The sequence below is a fragment of the Notamacropus eugenii genome, chromosome 3, assembly GCF_028372415.1.
Source record: "Notamacropus eugenii isolate mMacEug1 chromosome 3, mMacEug1.pri_v2, whole genome shotgun sequence".
Taxonomy (NCBI): Eukaryota; Metazoa; Chordata; class Mammalia; order Diprotodontia; family Macropodidae; genus Notamacropus; species Notamacropus eugenii.
Window position 1 is genome coordinate 348,096,626 of NC_092874.1, and position 24,981 is coordinate 348,121,606.

General features: G+C 40.1%; 1 protein-coding gene and 1 long non-coding RNA gene across 6 annotated transcripts in view; one reads left to right on the forward strand and one right to left on the reverse strand.

Annotated features, from left to right (window-relative positions):
* The window catches only part of PRRC1 (proline rich coiled-coil 1), a 31,425-nt gene extending 18,771 nt beyond the window's left edge, over positions 1-12,654 (reverse strand). For 2 of the 5 annotated variants that reach the window (XR_011964432.1, XM_072597207.1), the window contains exons 1-5: positions 12,532-12,654; positions 12,088-12,181; positions 5,949-6,067; positions 2,024-2,425; positions 240-400 (exon numbers count right to left, since the gene is read on the reverse strand). Coding sequence is in view for 4 of the 5 variants with exons in the window: in XM_072597207.1 (XP_072453308.1) it covers positions 240-400; positions 2,024-2,425; positions 5,949-6,048 (663 nt within the window). In the remaining variant the exon portion in view is untranslated. Of the gene's footprint in view, positions 1-239; positions 401-2,023; positions 2,426-5,948; positions 6,068-10,683; positions 10,773-11,817; positions 11,900-12,087; positions 12,182-12,531 lie in introns of those variants that run through there. The other 3 variants (XM_072597209.1, XM_072597208.1, XM_072597210.1) reach the window with 3 other exon arrangements.
* Positions 10,779-11,785, forward strand: LOC140496879 (uncharacterized). Its single transcript, XR_011964433.1, has 2 exons — positions 10,779-10,886; positions 11,333-11,785. It is a non-coding gene; the product is annotated as an uncharacterized lncRNA (long non-coding RNA).
* Positions 12,655-24,981: the final 12,327 nt, after the last annotated feature.

Consider the following 24,981-nt stretch of genomic DNA (forward strand, 5'->3'; position numbering starts at 1 on the left):
TAATTTTTCTGTAATGATCACTAAACCTTAATGTATCTTAAAGGTAAAATATATTCAGACTTTCTCAACAGCAAGCATTTTAATGAATTTTTATTCAATTTAAAATTTTTAAGTTTGAGCTTATTTAAAAAAAATTTTTTTTTAATGTATCCCAATTCTATTTCAGTGAAACAAAAGCACAACTTCTTTACCTTGTTTTCTCCTTCATGGAAGACAAAAAAAAAAAAAAAATACTTTACCTTGATAAACCCCCAGATACCACCAGCAGATGATTCATTCTGCACCCGTGCCAGTCTAGGGTCTTCATGCTCCTCTGGAAAAGTGATAGCTGAGCCACTTCCAGTTCCCTGTGGCACAGTTGTCAAACTGGCTTGTTGAGAAATAGGAGCTGGCAACATACCTAAATAAATATATTTTAAAAATACATTCATTTGATTTTTCTGTGAGAACTGAGATTAGTCACTCAGTTATTATATATCTTTAATAATATTAAACAATCTCAGTTTTAAATTCTAAGTAACCAAGCAAAAATTTCATCAGTACTCTGTGGGTTATTTTTTTATCATCTGTTAATACTGTCTTACTAGCCTTACTAGCCTTATGTGGTCAGAAAATTACCTAAACCAAAAACTTTACCGCTGAGGTCAGGCTGACCACAAAGAGGTCCCAGGGAAGCCAGAAGGTTGTAACCTTAAATCCTACCCAATTCTTGTTTTGGGTTCATCCAAAGCTTGTGTTTTGGGTTTCCCAAACTAGATAGACTTACCTGCTGATATACATCTCAAACTGCTCTTCTCTTGGGGACTACCTACTGCCTACGTGAGGCTAATCAGGACAATGTTCTTAAGCTCCTGTCTGCAAGTAATGCAACCTCACAAAAGTTTTGAGAAGAACTCACCCCTTCTTTTTCACTTTCTACCAAATTTTGCATTTGAGAATTTCAGATTTGTTCTTGTGAAAAACAATTTACTTTTTATTTAAAGGGAAGCCTCCTTCTTTTACTACTCACCTGCGCTGCATGGACAATATCTGTATACTCAACTGATCTAAACAGCTTTAAACTGAGCTTGAAAATATACTTATGTATATTACTGAAATCTTGAGCACTAGTCCCTTACACATATAAAAATAACGTATACTTACATATTACACCACAATATATAAGGGTAAATATAACAAGTACTGTGTAATACATACTTGCTTCAATCAATGTGAGCACTGCCTCCAGTAATGCAGAGTTCAAGTCTTCTCTACCTCAGTAAATGCTCTTCAAAACTTTCTAGGTAAAAGGTCATTATCTTATGACCAATCTACTAATGAATAAAGCAGTCCTTGGAAAACAAGCAGGTCATCAAAAACCAATATAGAGTTCAATGCCACAATGAGATATCAAAGTAGGGTTTTGGCAGAGATATATCATCTAGTTCAAATTTAAGATTTATATGTCGATAGGTCTAATATAATATTCATGCCTTATGATAAACTATTGCAAGAAAAGCATGCTAGCTAGAACCTGATAAAATAGAAATAAGAACACATCAACATACATAACCAGTCTTTCCCAATGGAAAGGGTAAGCAGCAGGAAGTTGAAAATGCTAACTGTCCAAGAGTAAAAGAGTTGTATTTGTTCCCCAAACTGTTCTCTAGGAAAACAAATAAATTTGAAGCAAGGAAAGCCACTGTCCATCACCACTACTGGCATGCAAAAGCTTTCCTTTTGCAGAGAGCTGGTTGAACATCTACTCCTTTGAAACACAAAACTTGCTGGGCCCTATAGTTATTTAAATGGACCTTTAGAAACTTCTTCAATTCATCCAGAGAAGTGTTCCCCTGATGCCAAGAACAGAAGTGTATCATAGAATTCTGAGCCAAATTTTTAAGGCTTCAAACTGCAATTCAAAAATACGTTACATTACTAAGACGTTCATTGAACTTCACCAGCAAGTGCACATAAGGTCATGTACTACTAGAACCAAAGTACTGAGGAATATATTTTAGGAAAATGCTTGCTGAAGAGTTACCTGTAACAGGAGATACAGAAAATGATGGCATCAAAGGTGTCTGGGGAGTTCTTCCTGCATGACCCCTTGTGATGTCATAGACTGAATCAAGAGAAAATCCTGATATTGGAGGACCCGTAGGAGGAGGGGAAATAACAGTGCTGGAAGCAGTGCTTGAAGGAAAATACGGAAATGGGGAGGGAACGTTACTACTGAAGGCTGTAGCCGTGGATGGGACTGAGCAGACAGGAAGTGGGGAAGCAGAGACAGAAGGTGAGATGGCAGAAACTGCTGAAGACGGCACAAAAGGCAAAGAGGCTGAATTCTTCATGGGAGTGAGTGATGGCACAGGTGTGGAGAATGTCTGTGGTGGGATCGATTGCATGGAGGGTGTGCTAGCTGAAGAAAATGACCTGGAAGAAGCTGAAAGAAAAAAAACAGAATATTACTGACAAGCTCTTATAAAAATGTCCTTACCATTTTATAGTTCTTTTCTTTTAATGGTCAAGTTTATCAAAATATACTCCCAACAATTATTAGTGAAAAATTAAGTGACATTTGGCTCAAATGAGTTTCAATAATCACTTTAAGCCCCCAAAAAATCTAATAACATAAAGCAAATTGCATCACTTTAGTTAATAAAAAGGAGTTTCCATAGTGATTGTGAGTTGGAGAGGTGTTTGTTTTAATGGCTTTATGCTACTTTTTCATGACTCCTCATTTTTTCCTAACTGTTCTCAATTCAAAAACTAGCCAGAAGACTGCCAGAAAACATTCAGAACACTATTAATACACCTGAGTACAGGTAACTTCCATCTCTCTACTGCTCACTTTCTCCTAGGTCATCCTCTTGCTTCAGTTACATTCTCCTTCTTGCCTTACCTGAACCCCTTGGAAAACCAGTTCAATTCTGTTGTCTTTTTTCAAGACCCTTGCCCACTTGTCTCAATCTTGGATTAATTTCACCAGCCACTGTCTTCAAACCTGCTGAACTGAACTGGAGAAAATCATGATGGAATACTACCTTGTTATATAATCTCATTTGGGTACTCACTGCAACAAGGCCATCCTTTTATGACTCCCTAATCAACTCACTATTCAACTCACCATAGGGCCTTTCTCAAAAACCTTTTCATCCCTCCTCAAACTATACCCCTCATCCTCTCAGTTGAGACCCTTACCTCAAAATTCATTGAAAAAATTGAGCCCATTCAGAGAACTCCGTCTTGTTCCCTCTTCCTCATCTCACAGCTCAGATGCCTTCCCCCACTATCTCCTCTCTCACTCCTATCTCACATAAAATAACCCTCAGATGATCCTACTCAATCCCTACTTCTTTAGCAGACTGCCCCTTCTATCCTTCCCACCCTCTCACTAATATTCAATCTGTCTTCTCTGCTCCCTGCAAACACACTCACCTCTCCCACATCCTCAAAGAACAAAAAAACCCACCTCGTTTGCTCCAGCCATCCTACCATCCTCCTATATTTCTCCTCCCTTTCATGGCTAAGTTCCTTGAGGAGCCCATCTATAACTGATGCATCCCCTTCCTTTCTTCTCACTCTTATCCATCTACAGTCTGGTTTCTGATCCCATAATTTGACTAAAACTGGTCTTTCCAAAACAACGAGCCATCTCTTAACTGCCAAACCTAACGGCCATCTCTCAGTCTTGATTCTTTTTTACTTCTCTGTAGGCTTTGACGCTACCAATCATCCTTCTCTCCTTGATATACTCTTCTCTCTAGGTTTTCAAAAAATTGCTGTCCTGGTTCTTTCCTACCTAAATGACTGGTCCTTCTCTTTTCCTGGCCTTAACCAAATTGTACCCATTAGCCATACATTTTCCAGAGGGATCTGTCCCGGACATTCTCCCCTATGTACTGTTTCACTTGACGATCTCATTAAATCCCATAATCTCAATGATCATTTCTATGCAGATGACTCATTTACTTATCCAGCTCCAAGTCTCTCTTAGGGCAGTTAGGTAGACCTGGAGTCAGGATTAGTTGAGTTCAAATCCAGCCTCAGGCACTTACTGGCCGTGTGACTCAGGGCAAGTCACTTCATCCTGTTTGCCTCAGCTCCTCTGTAAAATGAGCTGGAGAAGGAAAACACAAACCACCCCAGCATCGTTGGCTCCTAAAGAGTTGGATGCGAATGAAATGACTGAACAACAAAAACTCTCTGGACTACCAGCCGTGCATCTCCCACTGCCTACCAGGCATTTCAGAATGGATGTCTCATGCACATCTTAAACTCAGCATGTCCCAAACTCAACTCATTTTCTTTCTCCACAACCTCTCCCTTTTTCCAAACGTCCCTGTTACTAGAAAGGATACCATTATCCTCCCAGTTACCTAGATTCACAACCTAAATGTCACCTTCAACTCCTCACTCTCTCACATCCCATATTTGATCAGTCAAGTTCTACCGATTCTACCTTTACAGCATCTTTCAAATAAACTCCCTTCTCTCTTCTGACACTGCAATCAATCTGATGGAGGAACTCGTCTCCTCATGCCAAAATGATTGTAAGAGCTTTCTGGATGCTTTCTCTACTTCAAGGCTCTCTCTGCTAAAGTTTTCTTCACTTGGCTGTGGAAATGATCTTCCTAAAAATGCAGGTCTGACCAATATAACCTCCCTACTCAATAAATTCCATTGTTCTCCTATTAACTGCTAGATTTAGCTTGCTCCTCCATGTCTAGTTTTCTGATACTTTAGGCCCCTACACATATTCTGTGATCCAGTGACACCAGCTTTCATATCATTCTTTGAACAAGAGACTTCACTCCCCTATTCCAAACATTCTCCCTGTCTTCCATGCCTAGAATGCTCTCCTTTTTCATCACTGCCTCTTACCTCCCCTGCCTTTTTTCAAGTCTCAGATAACACTCCACCTTCTATGGGAACCTTTGATGCTGGTGTCTTCTTTTTGTTAATGATTTCCAACTTATCCCGAAACTTTATAGATAACTGTTTCTAAATTGTCACTCCTATGACACCATGACTTGCTTGAATGCAGGGACTGTTTTTTTGCCTTTCTCTGTATCGTCACAATTTAGGATAGTGCCTGAAACAGTAGGCACTTAATAAATGCTAGCTGGCTGATTGAAAAGGATCTTTCACATCCTGACTATGCATTTCACTGGTTACTTCTCAAGCTTGGAATTCTCTCTCTCCTGTGTCTGCTTCTAGGCTTCCTTGAAGTTCTAGCTAAAATTCCAACATCTATAAGAAATCTTTTCTGATTCCCTTTAATGCTAGTGCCTCCCCACTGCAACTTTCTCCATTATCCTATGTATCTTATTTGCATGTTGTCTCCTACATGTTGTGAGCTACTTAAGAGTTCTGCCTTTCTTTGCACTGTACTTAGCACAGTGTCTGGTATATAGAAGTCATTCAATAATTTTTTTTGTTATTGTTACAAAAAGATGAATTGTAATTACTTTGCATACAAGTACATACACTGATATACACTATCAAATGCAAATTGATATAAAATACAAATCAATAGAATATACGAGTGAATGAAGTGCTTTATAATAGGATTTTACATCCTATTTGTATTTTCTATGGTTTTTCTACTTAATTTTCAATTTTAAATACAGGGATAATTTTCCCTTCATTTTAAGCAATATAAATACCTACTGACAAAACTGGTCAATTATATGCCCTTGGCCCAAGCCTACAATTCTACTCATAAGTTATATTTTCCTTCTTTGGAATTAAAAGGAAAAAAATTTACCAGCACTATTTCAAATTAGAATGAGCACAGTCAACTGAACATAAAGACACTTCATTGTTTTATTTTAAATTCTTCTTTCTCTCACAAACACTAAAATTTTAGAAAAGTAGCTTTTGAAACACGCATTTTTACTATTTTCATTTGCAAAGATTGAAGAAAATCCTTACTAAATGAGTTGCTGAGCAGCCAGACCTACCTAGAGGGCCAGGTGTGGTGGATGCTGTAATTACTACACCTGCCGCCGCTGGGGGGGGAGTTCCAGGTGGCGTTGTCTCTATCCCACTCTCTTCCATCATTTTGCTTTGATGTCATATACTGTAAACACCATACACACGGTCAGGAAAAAGTGCCAAAATCACAGTAAGCCTAGTCAACTAAAGAACACTTAACTATTTAAAATTTTTATAACTTTTTTGGAAAAGTGTCTGTTAAAAAAATTTTAAGGTGGAAAGTCCCAAAGATTTTTAATGTGAAAAGTATGGTCTTCACAACATTCATATTCTTACGTTATCAACAGATATGAAAAGTAGTGTATATGTAGATACTGATCTGGGAGTCAGGAAGATCTGGATTTAAGTCCAACTTCTGACAGTTAAGGTGGCCAAGATCAAATCACTTAACCCCAACAATACCCTACACTACAAACTGTAGGTCAGCAACCCATTTACCTCATAGGTCACACTTACAAAATCATAAATATGACATAAAGTGAGGGAGAATAAGAATCTTTTAAAATAGAGTTTAATAATCTATAGTAATAACTTAAAAATAACAAAATGATATACTTTCTTACTGAGCGAGCATATTAACAAATTGCTAGAATTATCATTTTAATATGTTCAATACCAATGCAGAGTCAGACTGACAAAGATAATCAAATTTTTGTTAGGTAAAATTACAGTGCTTTTTAAAAACATTTTTTTCTAAAACACTGTTAGACCATTTACACAGTGAAAAAACAGGATGTTTATTATCTCTTTTCCAAAACAAGCATGACAAGCACAGACTTTTTAAAATAGATTAATCAATGGCTCTGCATCATTGTTTGTAAGAAAGGAAAGTATATCAGAGATACTACAATCAATTCTATTTAATTCAATAAGTATTTGTAAGCCTCTATGTGCTAAGCATATAGAGACACCAAGAAAAAAAGGAAACAGTGCCTAACTTCAAGAACAATACATTCTATTATGGTGTACAACATGAACATACAAAGCAGGGCTGTAATCTTAACTGATGAATTACAAATCTGAACAACTTTGAAATAGAAATTAGTTCAAAATTGCAAGTATAAGGAGAAAAAAGATAATACGTATGTATTCCCCTTACAATTCCATGTTATATATGGAATTAGGCCAACCTGCTGTAGCTATTTAAATGATTTTATTTATTTTTTGGCATACTTTGTTTTTACATCACCCTTATTTCTCAATAAAATACTACTAAGAGCTTTAAAAATAAAATTATTACTCATATTTTCCTCCACCTATTTCATATATGTATACATACATACATATGTATATTTACTTTTGTTCCTTTTCTTCTAAGCCGTTTTGCTTAACCTACTACTTTACTTATCATGCAGAAGAACCACAGGCTCTTCGCCTTTTACCTCCCCACTTCCCTTTGCCTATCCTATCATCTCAGTTATTTATATTTTCTTGAAATGCTAACTAAATAAATAAAATGGAGAAAATATCTATTTCTTCCTCCTCTGTCCCTTCTCCTTCTGTACTCATTTAAGAGAGTAGTTAAATGACTAATGTGGAAAAATGTTTAACATGACTGCATATACACAATCTATATCAGGTTGTTTGCCATCTTGGGGAGGAGGGAGGAACAGAGGGAAAAAGATGCTATAAAAAAAATGAATGTTGAAAAGTATCTTTATGTGCAATTGGAAAAAATAAAATACTATTTATTAAAAAAAAAAAAAAGAGTAGTTAAAAATCCTACCTACCTTCTACCTCTCATTTTTAGCAACTTTCTTTTACTACATTCCTTTCTAAGAACTTTTTCCTTTACTTTTGTCATACTCATTCTTCCCTGGTAGGAAGAAGACAGTGTGCTAGGACAAAGAGAAGCAATAGAGAGGAAATATAACTTCATGTAAAGATTGTAAGCATAGGCAAACTCCTTCTCTTTTACCACCTTCTTATTTCTAAAGAACGAGGTGGGAGTTAGAAAAGAAAGGAAAAACAAAGGGAAATATACAGTAGGATGATTAACTCATAAAATGGAAAATAGCAAAATGGATTAGAAAGTAGAATCTAACAAAATATGTTGATTATAAGAAATAACAAAGATTCACACAAAATGATGGGCAATTGAGCAAAATCTATTAGGCTTTAACTAAAAACAAAGAGGTAGCAAATGGGGCTACAGATAGGGCTACAGTAAATGTAGATAAGCAGGGAAGTAACACTGTACTTACAGGTAATAAATTACAAATCAGTATCAATACTTAATATATCATCACATCTGTATAATTAAAGGAAAACAATCAAACTGGAGGAAGAATAAACAGCACTACTACATATACTATAGCGTGGGACCTTGTAGACATGGGCAAATATAACCAATAGTTGAACAAAAAATATTTAAGAACCTTGAAGAGAACTTCATAACTTCAAAATACTTAGGGAAATCGATCTCAGGAGATGAATGAAACTGGACAGAAAGGAATTCACGTACTTCTAGGCTACACATGATACCTTTACAAAGAATGATGGAGGCAGAAAGTTTTGGCAGAAAAACTTTAACAGAAAATGACGAATGTATGATCATTAAAAAAAGCCCTTAAAGAGTTTTTAATTGGATATGAAATAATGTAATTCAACAGAATTGGTTGATCAAAGAACAAATTATACAAACAACAGAAAATTTCCTTAAAGAAAATGGCAATGAGACGAAGAAGAAACTATCTCTCTAAAGTGCTTTCATCAACAAAGCAAGGAAAGAACAAGTCAGGTAATGGAGTAGGCAATTCAAAAGACTTGAAAAATTAAAAATCACTAACTAAAAAACAAATTAGAAATTCTGAAAATTAAAGAAGAGATCAAATTAGAAGCAAAAAATTCAATTGGTTGATAAAACCAAGAGCTGGTTTAAAAAAAGTAAAAATATATATAATCTAATTTTTAAAACAGAAAAGTAAAATTTTCATATTAAAATGAAAAAGCTCTCACAATAATTGAAGAGGAAATAAAGGGAATTATAAGGAACCATTTTCATAACTTAAATTACATGAAACCAAAACTCATAATTTAGAGGATATAGGTGAATACTTACAAAACTACAAAATACTAAGACTAGCAAAAGAAATGACTATTTAGATAACCTAATATTAGAAAAAGAAATTGAATAAATCATAAATGAACAATGAAAGAAAAAATAACCCCAGCATCATGTGGATTTATGAGTGAATTCTATCAAATATTCAAGGAAGAATTAATTTAAATATCATATAAAATGCTGACAATAAGAAAAGAAAACATCCTAACAATCTCTGATACCACCTTTGTATCATATTTGTATATATGGCTCGATACTTAAACCAGGGAGAGACAAAGCAGAGAAAGAAATCTAAGGATCAATTACCCTAATGAATACTGATTTTAAAACTGTTAATAAAATATTACCAAGCAGGCTACAATAAGGCACTGGAAAGATTATATACCAGGAGCAGACTGAATTTATTCCAGGAATGTAGGGATGGTTCAACATAAGACTACAAATATAATAAACCATGTACAATAAAAACCAAATCATATTAATCAATGCAGGAAAAGCTGGCAAAATCCAACACACCTGTTTCTACAAAGAACTAGAAACATGGTAATAAATGGTCCTTTTCTCATGAATCCAAAAACAAACAATTTATGTAAGGGAGAAAAGTTAGAGGCCCTTCCGGTAAGATTGAGGTAAGGCGAAGATACCCATTATCAAGACCACTATTTGACATACCACTAAAAATATGCTAGCTGTAGCCATAAGACAAGAAAAAGAAGTTTAGGAGATAAGCATAAGAATGAAACAAAATTCATGACGCAGTGCAGCAGAAGTTGTACATCTGGAGCCCTGAGTTCTGGTCCAATTCTCCTAACTTACTGTGCGTGTTTTAGATTCCTAATGTACAAACCCTTCATCTTTCAGAGATGTCAGGATAAAATGAAGAAAAAACGTTCCAATGAATTACCGTATGTAAAATGTTCTGCAAACTTTAAAGTGTTCTGTAAATGCTAGCTATTATTATTAAACAAATGTAACAGTTTGCGTCACCTCCACGAGAGAGCAAAATATTGTTCTTGACTTTCATCAGTGATACTGAAAATACGATTCAAAATAAAAACCTAGACTTGGAGTCAGAAGACGTACACTAAACGTGCAGCCCACTTCTCAGGCCTAGTTCTCCTCTGTAAAACAGGCACGATGACGCTGAAATCACCCCCTCACCTGAGGCACTGGGAAACCAGTCATTAGTAAATCTCACCTCCACCAGCACGACAAGCTCCATAAAACACGGAGCTTTTCAGAGAATAGTGAGTCAAGGGCAGCTATCCAGTGACTGTTGGGATGAGTTTTAGGCCAAACAGTGCCTTTAGGTATCGCTGACAGATCTGCAATGAACCTAAGGCCCATACTCTTTGTGTCACCTAAGGAGGTGGCTCCCTGATCACCTGAGGAGAGAAAGGCCATCCAAACCTGAGGGGTTATTCAGACCACCCCGGTCAGCACACCTGGCCTCACTACCCAGATGTTTCCAGTTGGCACACCAAGGCAAAGGAGGCTGAGTCTACCCAAGCTCAGTGCTGGTCTTCCTAGGATAAAGGCTAAGTGAGCCTGCCTGTGAGGCACAGACTACCAGGAAAATGGTCTCCTAAAAGTCTGCACCCACAGTGCCTGGCACACAGTAGGTATACACTCCTTACTTGGTCTATTCAATTCCCTCCTCATCTCTGCCTCTGAAGATTATCTTCCTCTAAAACATCCATTTTCCTGATGCTAAGGAACCTCCCATCATCAAAGTTCTCAGGTTTGTCTGTAGAACCTCACTGCTCCTCCCCTTACAAATCCCAGTCGGTCTGAAGGTTCTGTCCATTGGCCCTCGACGTCTTTCTGGCTGCGTCACCAGGTAACTCTCTCCACCTTCCGGGCCCCCTCCTACCCAGCCGCCAGAGCAGCACCCCTAAAGCACGGGGCCCCACCACGTGCACTCCGCCACTCTCAGACTTCACAATCCAACACAAACACCCCCTTTCCGACATTTCTGACCCTCCCAGGCCTGCTGAGCTCCCCTTCCTGCAGCCTGCACCTCAGTCAGACTGGCCCTGTACCCCTCACCCATGACACCCCAAGTCCTGGCCTCGCCCAGGCGGCAGCCTTCGCTTGGGGCGCGTTCCTATTCCTCAGACGCCACCCTGCGCCCGCCTTTCCTGCATCTCCTAAAAACACCTTCTATTTGCTTCCCCCTATTTATGAGGTAACGATGACTCCAAGTCCAAGGCGGGCTCCCTGAGGGCAGAGGTGCCTTTACTTGGCACTTCAGTGTTCAGGTAGTGGGCACCTAACACTCCTTAGAGTCAAGCCTGGCAAGTGAGGAGGCTGCTCAGCCTGCGTGTCATTCGGGGCCGCGATCACGGTGGCACGGCCCATCCACGGGCACCACAAGGGATGTGGGAGCAAGCGTTCTCACCAGCACGGACACCGCGCCTCTGGCATGAGGCACCTGAGCTCCTTCTCGTTCATAAACCGACCTCCATGAACCAGAAGCTCCCATCTCCAGCGGTCTCCAGGGGCACAGGCCTCTGCCAAGCGTCCGCCTCCCTGAGGGCTCACGAGCCTGGGAGGCCGGGCCGACACCTGCCGGGGAGCGCTCCGGACTGGTCAGCCAGACAGGGAGGGGTCCCTGGGAGAGGCTGAGCGAGGGGGGCGCAGCAGGGACGCACAGCCGGACCCTCACCCCACAGTCAGACGGGCGGCCCGAACCTCATCGCCCCCATAATGACCAATAAAGGACCCCCCACGCCCAGATCCTTCCTCCTAAGCCTCCTCCTCATCCTCACCTTGACCCTCGTCCGGCTCACCGTAGCCCCTACTTATACTCCGGGGATGCTCCAGGACCTGTCTCCCACAGGACAAAATGCGCTGTTTTTAAAAAAAGAAAGAAAATCCGGGGGACGTGAGGGATGGAAAGCTGTGATCCTGGAGGGCCCGGGTTACCCCCGCTGTGACAGTACCAGCCCAGCACACCGGGAACCCAGGTGTGGGCGGTGACCGGAGATCTAATTGGAGGAAGCCCCAGGTAAAAGCACTTCATTCATCCGGGTACTTACAAGCTGGGAGGCGTCCGATCTGTCTCGTCCGGAAAGCAGCCTGGGGGTCACCTGCACAGGGAGGGTGGGGGGTCACCTGCACGGGGGAGGTCACCTGCACGGGGAGGGGGAAGGACGTCAGCGGGGAGCCTCCCGCAGGGCGGGGGTCCGAGGGCTTAGGGCGGCCCCGGGGCTCCCCGAAGCAGACAGCAAGATGGCCCGGGCCGGGCCGCCCACCCGCCGGTTATGCCACGTCTCCTTCCCTCCCACGCCCTCCGCCAAGTCACTCGTCCATTCGCTTCAAGCCCCATCGAGGATCCCTTTGCAAACCCCGCCGAAGCTCCGGGGCCCCGCGGGGACGCTCCCAGCCCGGCCCAATCACCCTCGGGATGCGCCCCCAGACCCGCGCCGCCTAGGCCCGGGGAGCCGGGGGCGTCGGGGCCCCGTCAGCGCCGCGGGGCCCACCTGAGGTGCGGGCGGCGCGAGTCGGGGGAGGGTCGGGGGGCAGAGCCGCTGCCCAGCCGGTTGCCCAGCCTGCCCCTGGTCTGGCGTGGGCGCCCGCAGCAGCCTCCTCCACTTCCAAAATGGCCGGCGGCAGTGACGCGAGGCCTGCCACGTCAGCCTCCGGCCCTTCCTCCGCCCGGCCCGGGCCGCTCCGAGCCGCCGGGGCAGCCGCGCTCTGGGCGGCGGGACGTGGCAGGGCCTGGGGCTGAGCCGCCGCAGCCTCCGCCCCGCCCCGCGCCGAGCGGGGCGTCCCCGAGGGGCGGCGCGGAGGGTGACGAGGCCTGCGTGGGAGGCCCGGGAGGAGGCTCTGGTTCATTTATCCAGGCCTTTTTACTCATCCGGGAACGCCGCCTGGCCTGAGAGAGTCCCCCCGACGGCCCTTCCGTCCCGAACCTCCGAATCCCCCCCTGTGACAGACGAGGAAACTGAGGCCCCGGGCGTCCGGGCTGGGGCTGCTCAGACTTGTCTGACTCTGTTTTGGCAAAGATGCCGGATTGGTTTCCTTCTCCAGCCCATTTTTACACACAAGAAAACTGAGGCACACAGTTAGCAGGGGTCAGAGTCCGGATCTGAACTCGTTCCCCGCCACCCAGCTGCCTCTTGACTCATTCAACTATTGAAGACTGCCCCTGGCGTGTGCCAGGCACCGGGTGTGCCATCACGATTCCTACAGCCCTCTCAGACAGAGGGCCCTGAGATAAAGGCCTGGCATGAGCTGCTTGAAGGTGGCACTTCCAGAAAGCTGCGTCAGAGATGACCAGCGGCAGTGCCCGCTGTGCCCTGTGTGCCCGCCTCGCCCTCAGTGCCTCACACCCCCTTACTTCGAGATGGCTCTCAGTTCGGATTTCAACGAACAAGGAATTTTTGTAATTCTGACACAAGCACCAACATTTCCACCCCTTTTCAAGTCCTCTTTTGGCAGATTCAGAACCTAGAGGGCAACTAATGGCTTTACTCCAATATCTCTTATCAGTTGCCATCAATAAGTCAATCAGATGTCTTACAATAAAAACAGAGTTTAAGATCTGGTGCTGCTAAACCTCCTTCCTTTATATTTTTTCCATAATTATTCTAATAATCTTGACCTTTTGCTTTTTTGTTTTTAGTTTTTCTAGCTCAATAAAATAATTTTTTGGTCATTTAATGGCATTGAATGTTAGTTTAGGTAGAATTGTCGTTGTTAGTATTTTGGCTCTGCCTACTCATGAGCACTTACTGTTTCTCCAATGATTGAAATCTTTGGGCTTTTTTAATCTTTGCTTCCTTTTAAAGGAATCAAAAATAAATAAATAAATAAAATTTTATTTTTGCCTCTAGTTACGTGTAAAAACAATCTTGAATATTCAGGGTTTTTTCAAATTTTGAGTACTAAATTCTGTTTTTCCTGCCTTCCCCCTCCTTGAGATGATAAATCTGATATAGATTATACATGTGCAATCATGTAAAATGTATTTCCATATTAGTCATTTTGTGGAAGAAAACAAAAAAAAGCAGGAAAGAAAGTGAAAAATAGTATGTCAGTCTGTCTTCAGATGCCATCAGTTCTTTCTCTGGAGACAGCACTTTTAATGATGAGATTTTTTAGGATTGTCTTGGATATTTGATATATTTCCCCTTGGGTATATGATAAATTCAGATTACTAATAATCTGAATTTGTGTGTATAAAAAGTGTTTTATAATTATGTTCATGCAGTTCCTGGGTTTATCTTGGAAGGTCCAATCCCAAGTATTTTATATTGTCTACAGTCATTTTAAATGGAGTAACTCTTACTATGTCCTCTTGCAGAGTTTTGTTGGTGATGTAGAAATGCTGATGATTTATGTGGGATTATTTTATCCTGCTACTTTGCTAAAATTACTATTTGGTACCTTTGATCATAAATCTTTACACATTTTAAATAATAACATAGAGGTTCAGTTCCCAAAACAAATGAGTTACTGGGTTTATTTGGGTATATCATAAAGTACATAAAGTAAATAAATTTTGTGGAAAAACTAATGAAATTTTCTGTTGGAGAAGAGAAAAAAACACTTTCTTTTAAAGCTTCACCAGAGAAGATGAGGGCTGGCATTTTTGTCACATTCACCTAATACCCCACCGATTGTCTCAAACACCTCCTCTTTGGGGATATTGGCCACTCGAAGGTAATATCCTATTCCTTTAAAGGACAATAGCATTGATCTTTGTCTAGCAAGAACATTTTTCTTGTGAAATTCTCTGAATGATTCAACAAATGGAATGAAAAAAGAAAGGAAAGATGCGTAGAAACCCAGAGGCAGAAATACTTACAAATGCATTTGTTAGCTGCCTTACAGTGGGATTCTGACTGAGACTGCTATATTTAACAGAATGAAAAAGAGACAGAGGATTTAAACAATCTGGTGTCATTACTGTTGTCAAACTGGGTTCTAGAAAAAGACATGTCCCTTTTGCCCCAGATATCTAGCTAATTTAGGTGACAAACTGTTTCCTTCCCAACAGACTTTTGGTAAGAAATAAAGAAAAGAATGGGTTTGGTTTTTTTTCCCTCCATAAAGTATCAATGTTTTCTAAAGATATAGTCCTATCTTTGGGTCCCTAATTCTGGCCAGGTTGGCAATGGGGGGTGGGGAGAGAGGGGGAAGAGAGAGAGAGAGAGAAAAGAGAGAGAGAGAGAGAGAGAGAGAGAGAGAGAGAGAGAGAGAGAGAGAGAGAGAGAGAAAGAGAGAGAGAGAGAGAGAGAGAGGAAGAAGAAGAAGGAGATCCTTTCCTTATTTTCAGAAATTTATGGATTGTAAAATAATCAGAGGTTCAACTTGTGACTAAAATATAGTTTAAATACTATGACTTTCCAAATTATGATGAGAGTGTGATTATTAAAAATGATGGATTTGTTTAAGAACTGAGTATTTTTCTGTCATTCTCCAGAAATGAGAGAAAATATAAAGGTTTGTGCTATTTGTGTGAAAATTTCATAAAGTTTTTAAGGAGCTATAACCCCCCAAACCCTAACTAAGATGTTTTATTATTTTTAAAATAATCAAAATATCCTAGTTGATTTGGGGGGGAATTATAGCTCCCTAAACCTTAGCTGGGACAATATAAAAATCTTCATCTTTGCCAAAGTGATGTCCAGTATAGGTGTAATGGTAAGGGAATTTGAAGATCTTCCCTGCCCCTTAATAGGCCTGTTTTGAGCTTTGGCCCAGCCCATGGCTTGGGTCCCATGGAGCCAATGATGGGAGGAGCTTGCCCAACAGGTGGAACAGGAAGGGCAGAGCTGAGAGAGGGTGAGGTAGAGCTGGGAGAGAGCAGGCAGAGTAGCTAGCCTGAAGGAGAGAGGGAATGGTTTTGCCTAAGGGAGCTTGTTTGTGGCAAGGCCTGAGAGAGGGAAGGCTTGGTGAATGTGTATAGATTTCTTTTGCTACGATGGGGTGTTTGAATAAATGTCTTGGTTTTGTCTTTGAGGAACAGAGTTTATGTTTTTCAAATTTACCCTGGAAATATGCATGCATATCCATAGCAACTGCTGTAGGTATCTTATTGGCATTACAATACGTCAAAAGAAAAGTCAAGGATTTAGTAGTATAAAGACCCACATTTTACAAGGGGTAGCCCTCACATATGGGAGGGAGTTGTGTGTGGCTTGAAGATAGACATCTTTAACCTTTTCTCCCCTTACCCTTCTCAATGGGAGACTCTCTGCAAGGAGGAGAAGCAAAGATTGGGACCTAGAGGTTACTCTCCTCTCCTCAGAGAGAGAGGATACCAGACTAGGAGTATATCTGCTCCCTTAAATACTCTGTCTAGGAGATAAGGTTTTCAGGTTTAAACTAACTTGATTGCTGTTCATTATTGGGGGAAAACAGGACCCCAAGCTTTGTATCCAAAACTTGACCCCTTTCCCACCAAATGAACATATACGGTTCCTCAATGAACACACATAGCGGGTAGCCAAGAAACCCATTTAGCCAGCAAATAATAACAAAACAGAAACCAGGGAAATACAAAGGAAAATATATACCAGACAATACAGAACGAAGGAATTCTCTCCCACTGGGAGTGAGGTAACTTAGCTCGACCAAGAGAGTCCCAGATCCTTATCTCACCTGAAGTCTCTCATGAACAACCTAGGGATAGGAACATTATGGAGACGACAGCTCCTCTCATTTTGCCTTCTTCCCAGTCTTTTCCTTCAGCAGCCTAAACTGGGATTGTTGTGTTCCATCTTCCCTCCTGAAGCTGGAAACCAGAAGTATTTGAAATCTGAAGAGACTTAAGCAAGTGGAAAAAAGTCTCTCCTCTTTCCTGCTCTCACCAACTCCACCCTCCTTCACAGAGACTTGGAGCATTGATCTCCACCAGTAAGAAGAGATGCCCATACCCATAGGCTTTGGGACTGAGATTACAGTAGAATATTATATAAAAGTTTAAGGAAACTTTAGATCTCATTACAAGGAGAATGAGAAGATTTCCATGTCTATAAATTGATGAACCTTGTTTGGAGAAATATTTGTTTCCTCAGAAAGTTAAAGTTAGTCAATTGTAACTACTCTATACTAGTCTCAGAATGCAAGTAATGTAAAGTACCTAAATTGATGGATGAAAGTATTTTTCCACATAAGATAAATCAGAACTGCACTCAGTTGGATGAATATCATTTGACTGACAAGTTTTCTTTGCAGTCTATGTTTAAAATTTATTATATTACTTTATGCTTATAATTTCTTGCCTTGTGATTTTGGGAAAACATCTTGTTAGAAATGCTATTAACTTGAGACATGATACCTAGAGTGTAACTCATTTGGTGGAGGTTAGTTCCTCTTTTCATCTGAATGTTTTGATTTTAAAACTTTGAACTCTTGTTCATTTGAGGCTTTTGTCTAGATGGCAGAGTTGCCTTCTAATTAAAAACTATCTTTGAATAGGTATGCTCTGATTTGTCAAAGTTAACCTATTTGCTCAGAAAATCTCATTGTTTGTGCAAGGCTTTACCAGACCCTCTGAATTTTGGACCAAGGGGAGAGCTGCTCTGTGGGGAAAAGAGCAAGCCATTTGAAGGGAGTATTGTTATAAGAAAAATACCTCTTCTGAGTTCATGTGGTAGGTAACTGCTGCTAAATATATATTTACCACCACACAGAAATTATGGAAGTAAAAATCTAGATTTTATTATCATACTCAAGCACAGGTTCAGGTCTTGGAGAAAACCTAAAAATCACAAGGATTCTGACAAGGCTTCTCATAGGCAAAATTATATCAGAGCAATGAAAATAATTTTTTTACATATTACAATCTTGTATATTCCTCTTAGGCCATAAAAGCTAAAAGAAGGTAAATCAATAATCCCATACTTCCTTCAATGTCATAAAAGTCAAACAATTTTGGTTAAACAGCATCATAATCTCATACATCCCCTAAGGAAACAAACCTTGGCAAACAGACTCTATAGGTAAACCAAGTCAGGCTACAGATTACACTGTCTAGAGGATTCACAAATAGACCAATTAAGTTGTTGCCAAGAAGTCAAGAACAACTGAGGTTCTTCCTCTGGCTTCTTATCTTAAGGATGTTTGAGACTAAGTAAATTTTCTCATCCCATGGGAGAGGTTTTGGTCAGGTGAGGTTACTATTAGGACAGACTTTTAGTTTACCAGAATTTGCCCCAGGAATGGTGCTGTGTCTTAAGTAATGAAAGGAAATAAACAATTTCTACGATAGATATTAATGATAGTCTTCTGTGAATTCTACCTTGAGACTAGGAATAATTTTCTTACAGAGGTAGCAAGCTTCTCTCCAACCACAAACAGCTAAAGTGGGGGAATGACTTTAAAGTTCGCTTATAGTAGAGAAGTGAATGAATTGTCTGACTATTGATTATTGCTTCTGGGGTCCATTTTTCTTCCTGCAAGCCTTTAGTCAGCATTCTGTGCCTGCTGCTCTCAGTCTGCATTCTTGGAGTCTCCCATTTTGGGCAGCTGCTTCCTCTGCTAGGGTCAACGTCTAACCCCTGTGCTACTACAAGGGCCTAAGTTCTGTCCTATGCTAGGATAGAGTGTGACTGTAGATCTGTGCACTACTGTGCTCTCCCCTCCCTCCTTTGTCTGGCAAGAATGCTGTGGATGCTGCTGCAGCTGAGGGGTCTGCCTCTGTCCTCCTAAGGGAGAAAAAGATACAAAGCAACACAAAAAAGCAATGAAGTCTGACTCCTTTAGGCTGCACATGTGTGCACATTGGCCAGATGCACGCAGGAGTCATTTCTGCTGGGGTTAGGAAAATGCTCCTGAGTACTGAACTTGTGGTTTTCAGAGATTCCTTACTGGAAGCTCTAGAGAGAGAATTATTCAGTTCACTATTCACAGTTCAGAAGTGAGAGTGGAAACTTTTAAAGTTGATGTAGTCCCCCTGCCTATCCTTAGCTAACTAAATGGAGTACAACTGGCATATTTGTCCATATCCCCAGTTCCAGAAATGTCTCGACTTCTGGGGAGAAGTTAGCATTGTGCTTTCAAGTCTGCCCCGCAAAGACTCACACCAAACTATCACAACAAAAGTCTTGCAGCAAAATTTTGGTTGGACTCTCAAATTCCAAATTAAAAAACAAATAAAGAAAACTCAATTTTTTAAGCACGGTTATTAATCCTAAAGTTCTGGAGATCTGCCTTCTTACGCCACGTCTCAGTGGTTGGCTATGTCTGTGTACAATTAAAGGATTGAAGATTTCCCATCCAGTTGCACTGTGATTTTCTTTTCTTTTTTCTTTCTTTTTAAGAAGAATTTCTTTATTGAATAGTATCAGCCAGAGCTGTGTCTAGGGTAGGGTGATGGTTCTAGGATGCAGATATTTAGGGAATGCTAATAACACAATCTTTCATTATCATAGAAACAAATAGGCTTATACATCATTAGAAATAAGAATTATTTAAAATAGAAATATGCCAGGTGGAGCATACTTTCCCCCTTGGAAATTGGTAAGCTTTCCTCACTCCACAAAATGAAGAAACAAGGTTTCTTTTTCCCGCCTTGGCTTAAATTTCTTTTTAAAAAAAAATTTATTTTAGACTCAAGGGCCAAAACACAAATACAAAATAGAGAAAAGAAACAAACATAGCATAAAGTTCAATATTGGAACTTCAGTACAAAGTAAGAAAAAAATAAGCATGTTGTGTGTATATCAGAATATGAAAGCATTCAAAATATATAACAAAATTTCACTTTCTTGAAAGTCTGTATGATAAATAATACACATTGTGTTGAGAATTGTCTGTCTTTGCATCTTTGTGAGTTTTCTTTGGTTCTCTACTGTGAGCTTTTTTAACTTTGTTTTTTTCTGTAATCTTAAAACCGTTCAAAGCCAAACAGTTCACACAAATACGACACTTAAACCCTTAAAGTAGAAGGGAACTTGTTTTCAGAAATCCTTCCCGTTGCTCCTGCCTCCATACCATGAGCAATACACAAACATCCAGTCACAGAAAGGGCTACAGCCAAACTAATTCTTTTAAACATGTTCTTTCCTAATGGAGAGAACATTTCATTCTCCATCCCCCCAAATCAGTTCTTCCAGGTTTCTTTGAAGGTAGTTGTGTGTGTTCGTCCTTCGTTGCCGAAGAGGACCGTGCCATCAGAGAAATGCTGACATGACTTGCACTGGACTTTGTTTTGAGTGAGGGAGGGCTGTGCAGGTCACCAGCCTCACTTCTCCTCCAGAGCCATCTGAATCCAGTGACCAGATATTCATCAGAATGACTGGAGATGACCCAAGATGAGGCAATTGGAGTTAAGTGACTTGCCCAAGATCACACAGCTAGTGAGTGTCAAGTGTCTGAGGTGAGATTTGAAGTCAGGTCCTCCTGACTCCTGTCTCCTGCACTGGTGCTCTATCCACTGCACCACCTAGCTGTCCCTCTTTGAAGGAAGGCTGAGAATTTGGTGAAAGCTTTAAATTATTTTTCCTTATGCCTTATGAGCCCTCATGCTGTTCTTCATTATCATCATGACCTCCAATCCCTCCACCTCTCAATGCTTCTCAACTTTTGAGGTTCATTCAATTCAAATGTATCACCAAATCAAAATTCTGGTAACTTACCTATTTAAATCTTCTCCCTCAAATATATTTCTTTTTTCCATTAATGAGTTCAATGCTTGGCACACAGTCTTTCTCTGTACTCCAACTCCTTCATTCATGCTGTGATTATTTTGTCATTCAGTCACGTCCAGGTCTTTGGACCATACTGTCCATGGGGTTTTCTTGGCAGAGATACTGGAATGGTTTGCCATTTTCTTCCTTGGTGGATTAAGGCAAACAGATTAAGTGGCTTGTCCAGGGTCACATAACAAAAAAGTGTCTGAGATCAGATTACTTCCACCATCTATTGCCTTTGATTTTATTTATGTTTTAAGAGTGGCTCTCAAGCCAATACCCTCTTTGTTGGGATGAAATTAAGCACTTGCAAGTCACTGAACATTTAATGAAGCAGGAGTTTTGCTTTGTCCTAACATAAAAAGAATACGTAACATGGCTACAGTGGCATTTTCTGGCCTTGCCCCACCCCCCATCTCTATCTTTAAACAGGTCTTGTCAGTTAATCAGGTACGGTGACTTGAATGGTTTCAGGTAGCCACTAAGTCTGAAAGATCTATACTGACTGAGATACCTCCATTCCAGGAAGCTGATTTATGTTATATAATCTCAACTGGCCTCTCACTGAAGGAAGGCAATCCTTTATACCTGCTTAATTCACTCTCTAGCTATTCCAAACTCATGTCCCCTCAAGACCTCCATTACGCCATTTCATTTACATTGCCTCGTATTTCACTGAAAAATTGAAGTGCTCCTCCTCATATGCCATTCAAATGTCTTCCCCACTATCTTCTCCTTCACCCCATTACACTGAAGAGATAGCCCTTTAAACCCTCTATATGTACCTACAATCCTATTCCCTTCCATTTTTCCAGAATATCCCCTCCTCTGTCATCCCCAATAATTCTCTATACATTATCCCCAATAATTCTTTATACTTCAATCTCTCCTTATCCACTGGCTGCTACCCTCATGTCAGTAAGCTACCCCAAACCTTAAAAAACCCTCTAATCTGACCATCACTATTAGCTATTATCCTATATTTCTTTTCCTTTGCATGATTAAATTCCTAGGTGCTACTGCTTCCTTCCTTCTCATTCTTTTCTACACCTTCTACAATCTGTTTCCATCCTCATCATTCAACCGAAACTGCTTTCTGTAAAGTTACCAGTGATCTCTTAATTGCCAAAACTAATGGCCATTTCTCAATCCTCATCCTTCTTGAACTCTCTGCAACTTTTGCCTTCGCTTCTATCCTTGATACTACATCTTCTCTAGGTTTGCAGGACATTGTTCTTTCGTGATTTTCCTCCTGATTGTTTCTTCGCAATCTCCTTTGCTAAATCTTTCTCCATGTCATCCCTACTAACTGTGGGTGTTCCTCAAAGTCTGTCCATGGCCTTCTTTTCCTTGTATACAATCTCACCCAATGATCTCATCAGCTCCTGGGGCTTCAATGATTATATCTATATTGATCTAGCTCTAATCTTTTCCCCTGACCTCTCCTCTAACATCATCAACAGTGATACAGTGGCACTTAATTTGTCTGGACTTGCCCTCCCCATTGGACATCTTATACTAGATGTCCTGTAGTAATGACTAATTCCACATGCCCCAAACAGAAACCCTCCCAAAACTCTCTCCTCTTCCAACATTCTCTATAATTATCAAGGATACCAAGGATATCACCTGGGTGACCCTCCAGCCACCCAAGTTCACAACCTAATTCCACACTTATACTCATCTGAAATATCCAGTTTGTTGCCAAGGCTTGTTGTTTCTGTCTTCACAATATATCTTATCTACCTCTCCTCTCTATTCATATAGTTACCAGCCTGTTATGGATGCTCATCACCTCCCAGATGGACTAGTCCAAGTCTTCTAGTTGGTCTCCCTACCTCAAGTCTCTCTCCACTTCATTCCATCCTCCCCTTAGCTGCCAAAGACATCTTCCCTATATATGTGACCACATCAGTTTCTTGCTCAGTGAGCCTCAGTGGCTCCCTATTACCTTCTGGATCAAATATAAAATTTTGTTTAAATTTTAATGAGTTTTATAATCTAGACCCTCCCTACCTTTCCTCTTACACTTTACCCTCCCCTTCAGATATACCCACCCACACCCAACGTTGTGTCTCACACACAACACTATCTCCCAAACCTGTGCCTTTTCAATGCTTTTCCTGTCCCCCATAACTGGAATGCTCGCCCTCCTCAACTCTACCTCCTGGATTTCCTAACTTTCTTCAAGACTCACCTCAAATTCGACTATTTGCAATAGCTCTTTCCTGTCTCTTCTCACAATTCCAGAACCTACCCTGTGAGATTACCTCACATTTTCATTATATATATATGTATATATATACATATATATATATATATATGTTGTATGTACTTAGTAATTTGTATATTGCCTCCTTTTTTGGAATATAAGCTCCTTTAAAACTGTGGTTAGGAGTGGGCTTAATGCCAGTATCCTCTGGATTTGAGTTTGATGTTGAAATGAAATGAAGCATTTTGCATGTCATTGAACAGTTAATAAAAAGGGTCCTAACATAGCAAAAATATGGAAGCTTCTTTGGAAGCAATCCTCCTTCCTTGTCTCCATATAGAAATGTCTAGTCAACAGGGCAAGGTCTGATGATGCGTTTGGTCTTCACAAGTTCACCAAATTTAGAAGGGCCCTGACTCCATGTGGCTTGGACTTTCTATGCAGTTAGGTGACCAGGAAACTATGCCAAAGGAAGAAGGGGCCAATTAAGTCTCTGAAATAGTTTTGGTGCCTTTTTTAGGGAGAACTAATTTCTATTGTGGAGAAATGGAGAAGCTGGTCCTATCACAGCAGGGACCACATTTTTGCCTTTGTTTGTATCTACAGTGGTCAGCACTGTCCTTGGCACACAGTAAATGCTTGTTGACTGCCTGTAAAGAAAACATTTTATAGTGGTATTCCTTTTAAGTCCTGAGTATGTCTAGATGGTTTTATCCATTTTGGAGTTATTTTGAATAGGATTTATTTTTTTGTTGTATAGCCTTCTATTAGTATTATTATATTAGTAATGTAAAGAAATAATGATCATTTTATGGATTTATCTTATATCCTGCTAACTTAATGAAATTCCTAATTATTTCTATTAACTTTTGTATACGTACAAAATGTATATATAAATGCATATATTTATATAATAATGTTGCATAGCCTTCTATTAGTATTATTACATTAGTAATGTAAAGAAATAATGATCATTTTATGGATTTATTTTATATCTTGCTAATTTAATGAAATTTCTAATTGTTTCTATTAACTTTTGTATTGAATTTCTCAGATTCTCTAAGTAAAACATCCTATCACCTGCAAATAGAGATGATTTTCTTCACCTATGCTTATTTCTTGAATTTCTTTTTCTTGTCCTAATGCTATGGTTAGTATTTTTAGAACTAGAACTTTATCCCTCTAATCCGAAGGTAGTCCTTCTTTCCAATGCCATCTTCTTTTGATTCCATCTCCTCCTTCTTCTCTAGCAGATTTTCCCCTTAATCAACTCTCTTTCTCCCTCTAATCCTCAATCTTTCCCTACCTACTGGTTCCTTCCCTGATACGGTCTTTCCTTTTCTTAAAAAAAAAAAAATCTTCACTAGATCTTACCATTTTTTCAAGTTATCAACCCATATCTCTGCATTTTCCTGTCAAACTCCTAGGAGAAGTTATTTACACTCATTGCTTTCACCTCTGCTCATCTCATTTATCTTGAAGTCCTCTACTTTCCACCACTATGCTTCATCATTCAACTGAAATTGTTTCTTTCAAAGTTATCAAATGATTTCTTACCTGCCAAATCTGACAGACTTTTCTCAGTCCTTTGCTTCTTGACTTCTCTGTAACATTTGGCACAGTTGATCACCCTCTGCTCCTGGATGAATATCCCTCTCGGTTTTTGTGACACCTCTCCCCTGTTTATCCTCCTACCTATATTTTCTTAGTCTGGGCAATATGTATTTATTGTATACATACTAAATTTCACAGTAATTTAATTGGGGTCCAGTATTCCAACATACTATTATAGACACTTGTCAAATCCACTAATATGGAAAAACAATACCATAGTCCACGGCACTAGGTAGTTCAGTGCATACTTTTCCACTGTTTTATGTCTCATTCCAAAATGCCCACATCTTTGTGAGAACTATGAATAGGAAGGGGAAAGTAGGAACTGATAATAAATACCAAAAGGAGTTGAGAAGACATAAAAGTCGAAGAACACTACTCTAGGAGCTTCTCAGACCCAATAGTATAAAAATAGCTAAATAGTAATTAACTCAGTTTGTAAATGAAAAAGTATCCATTTT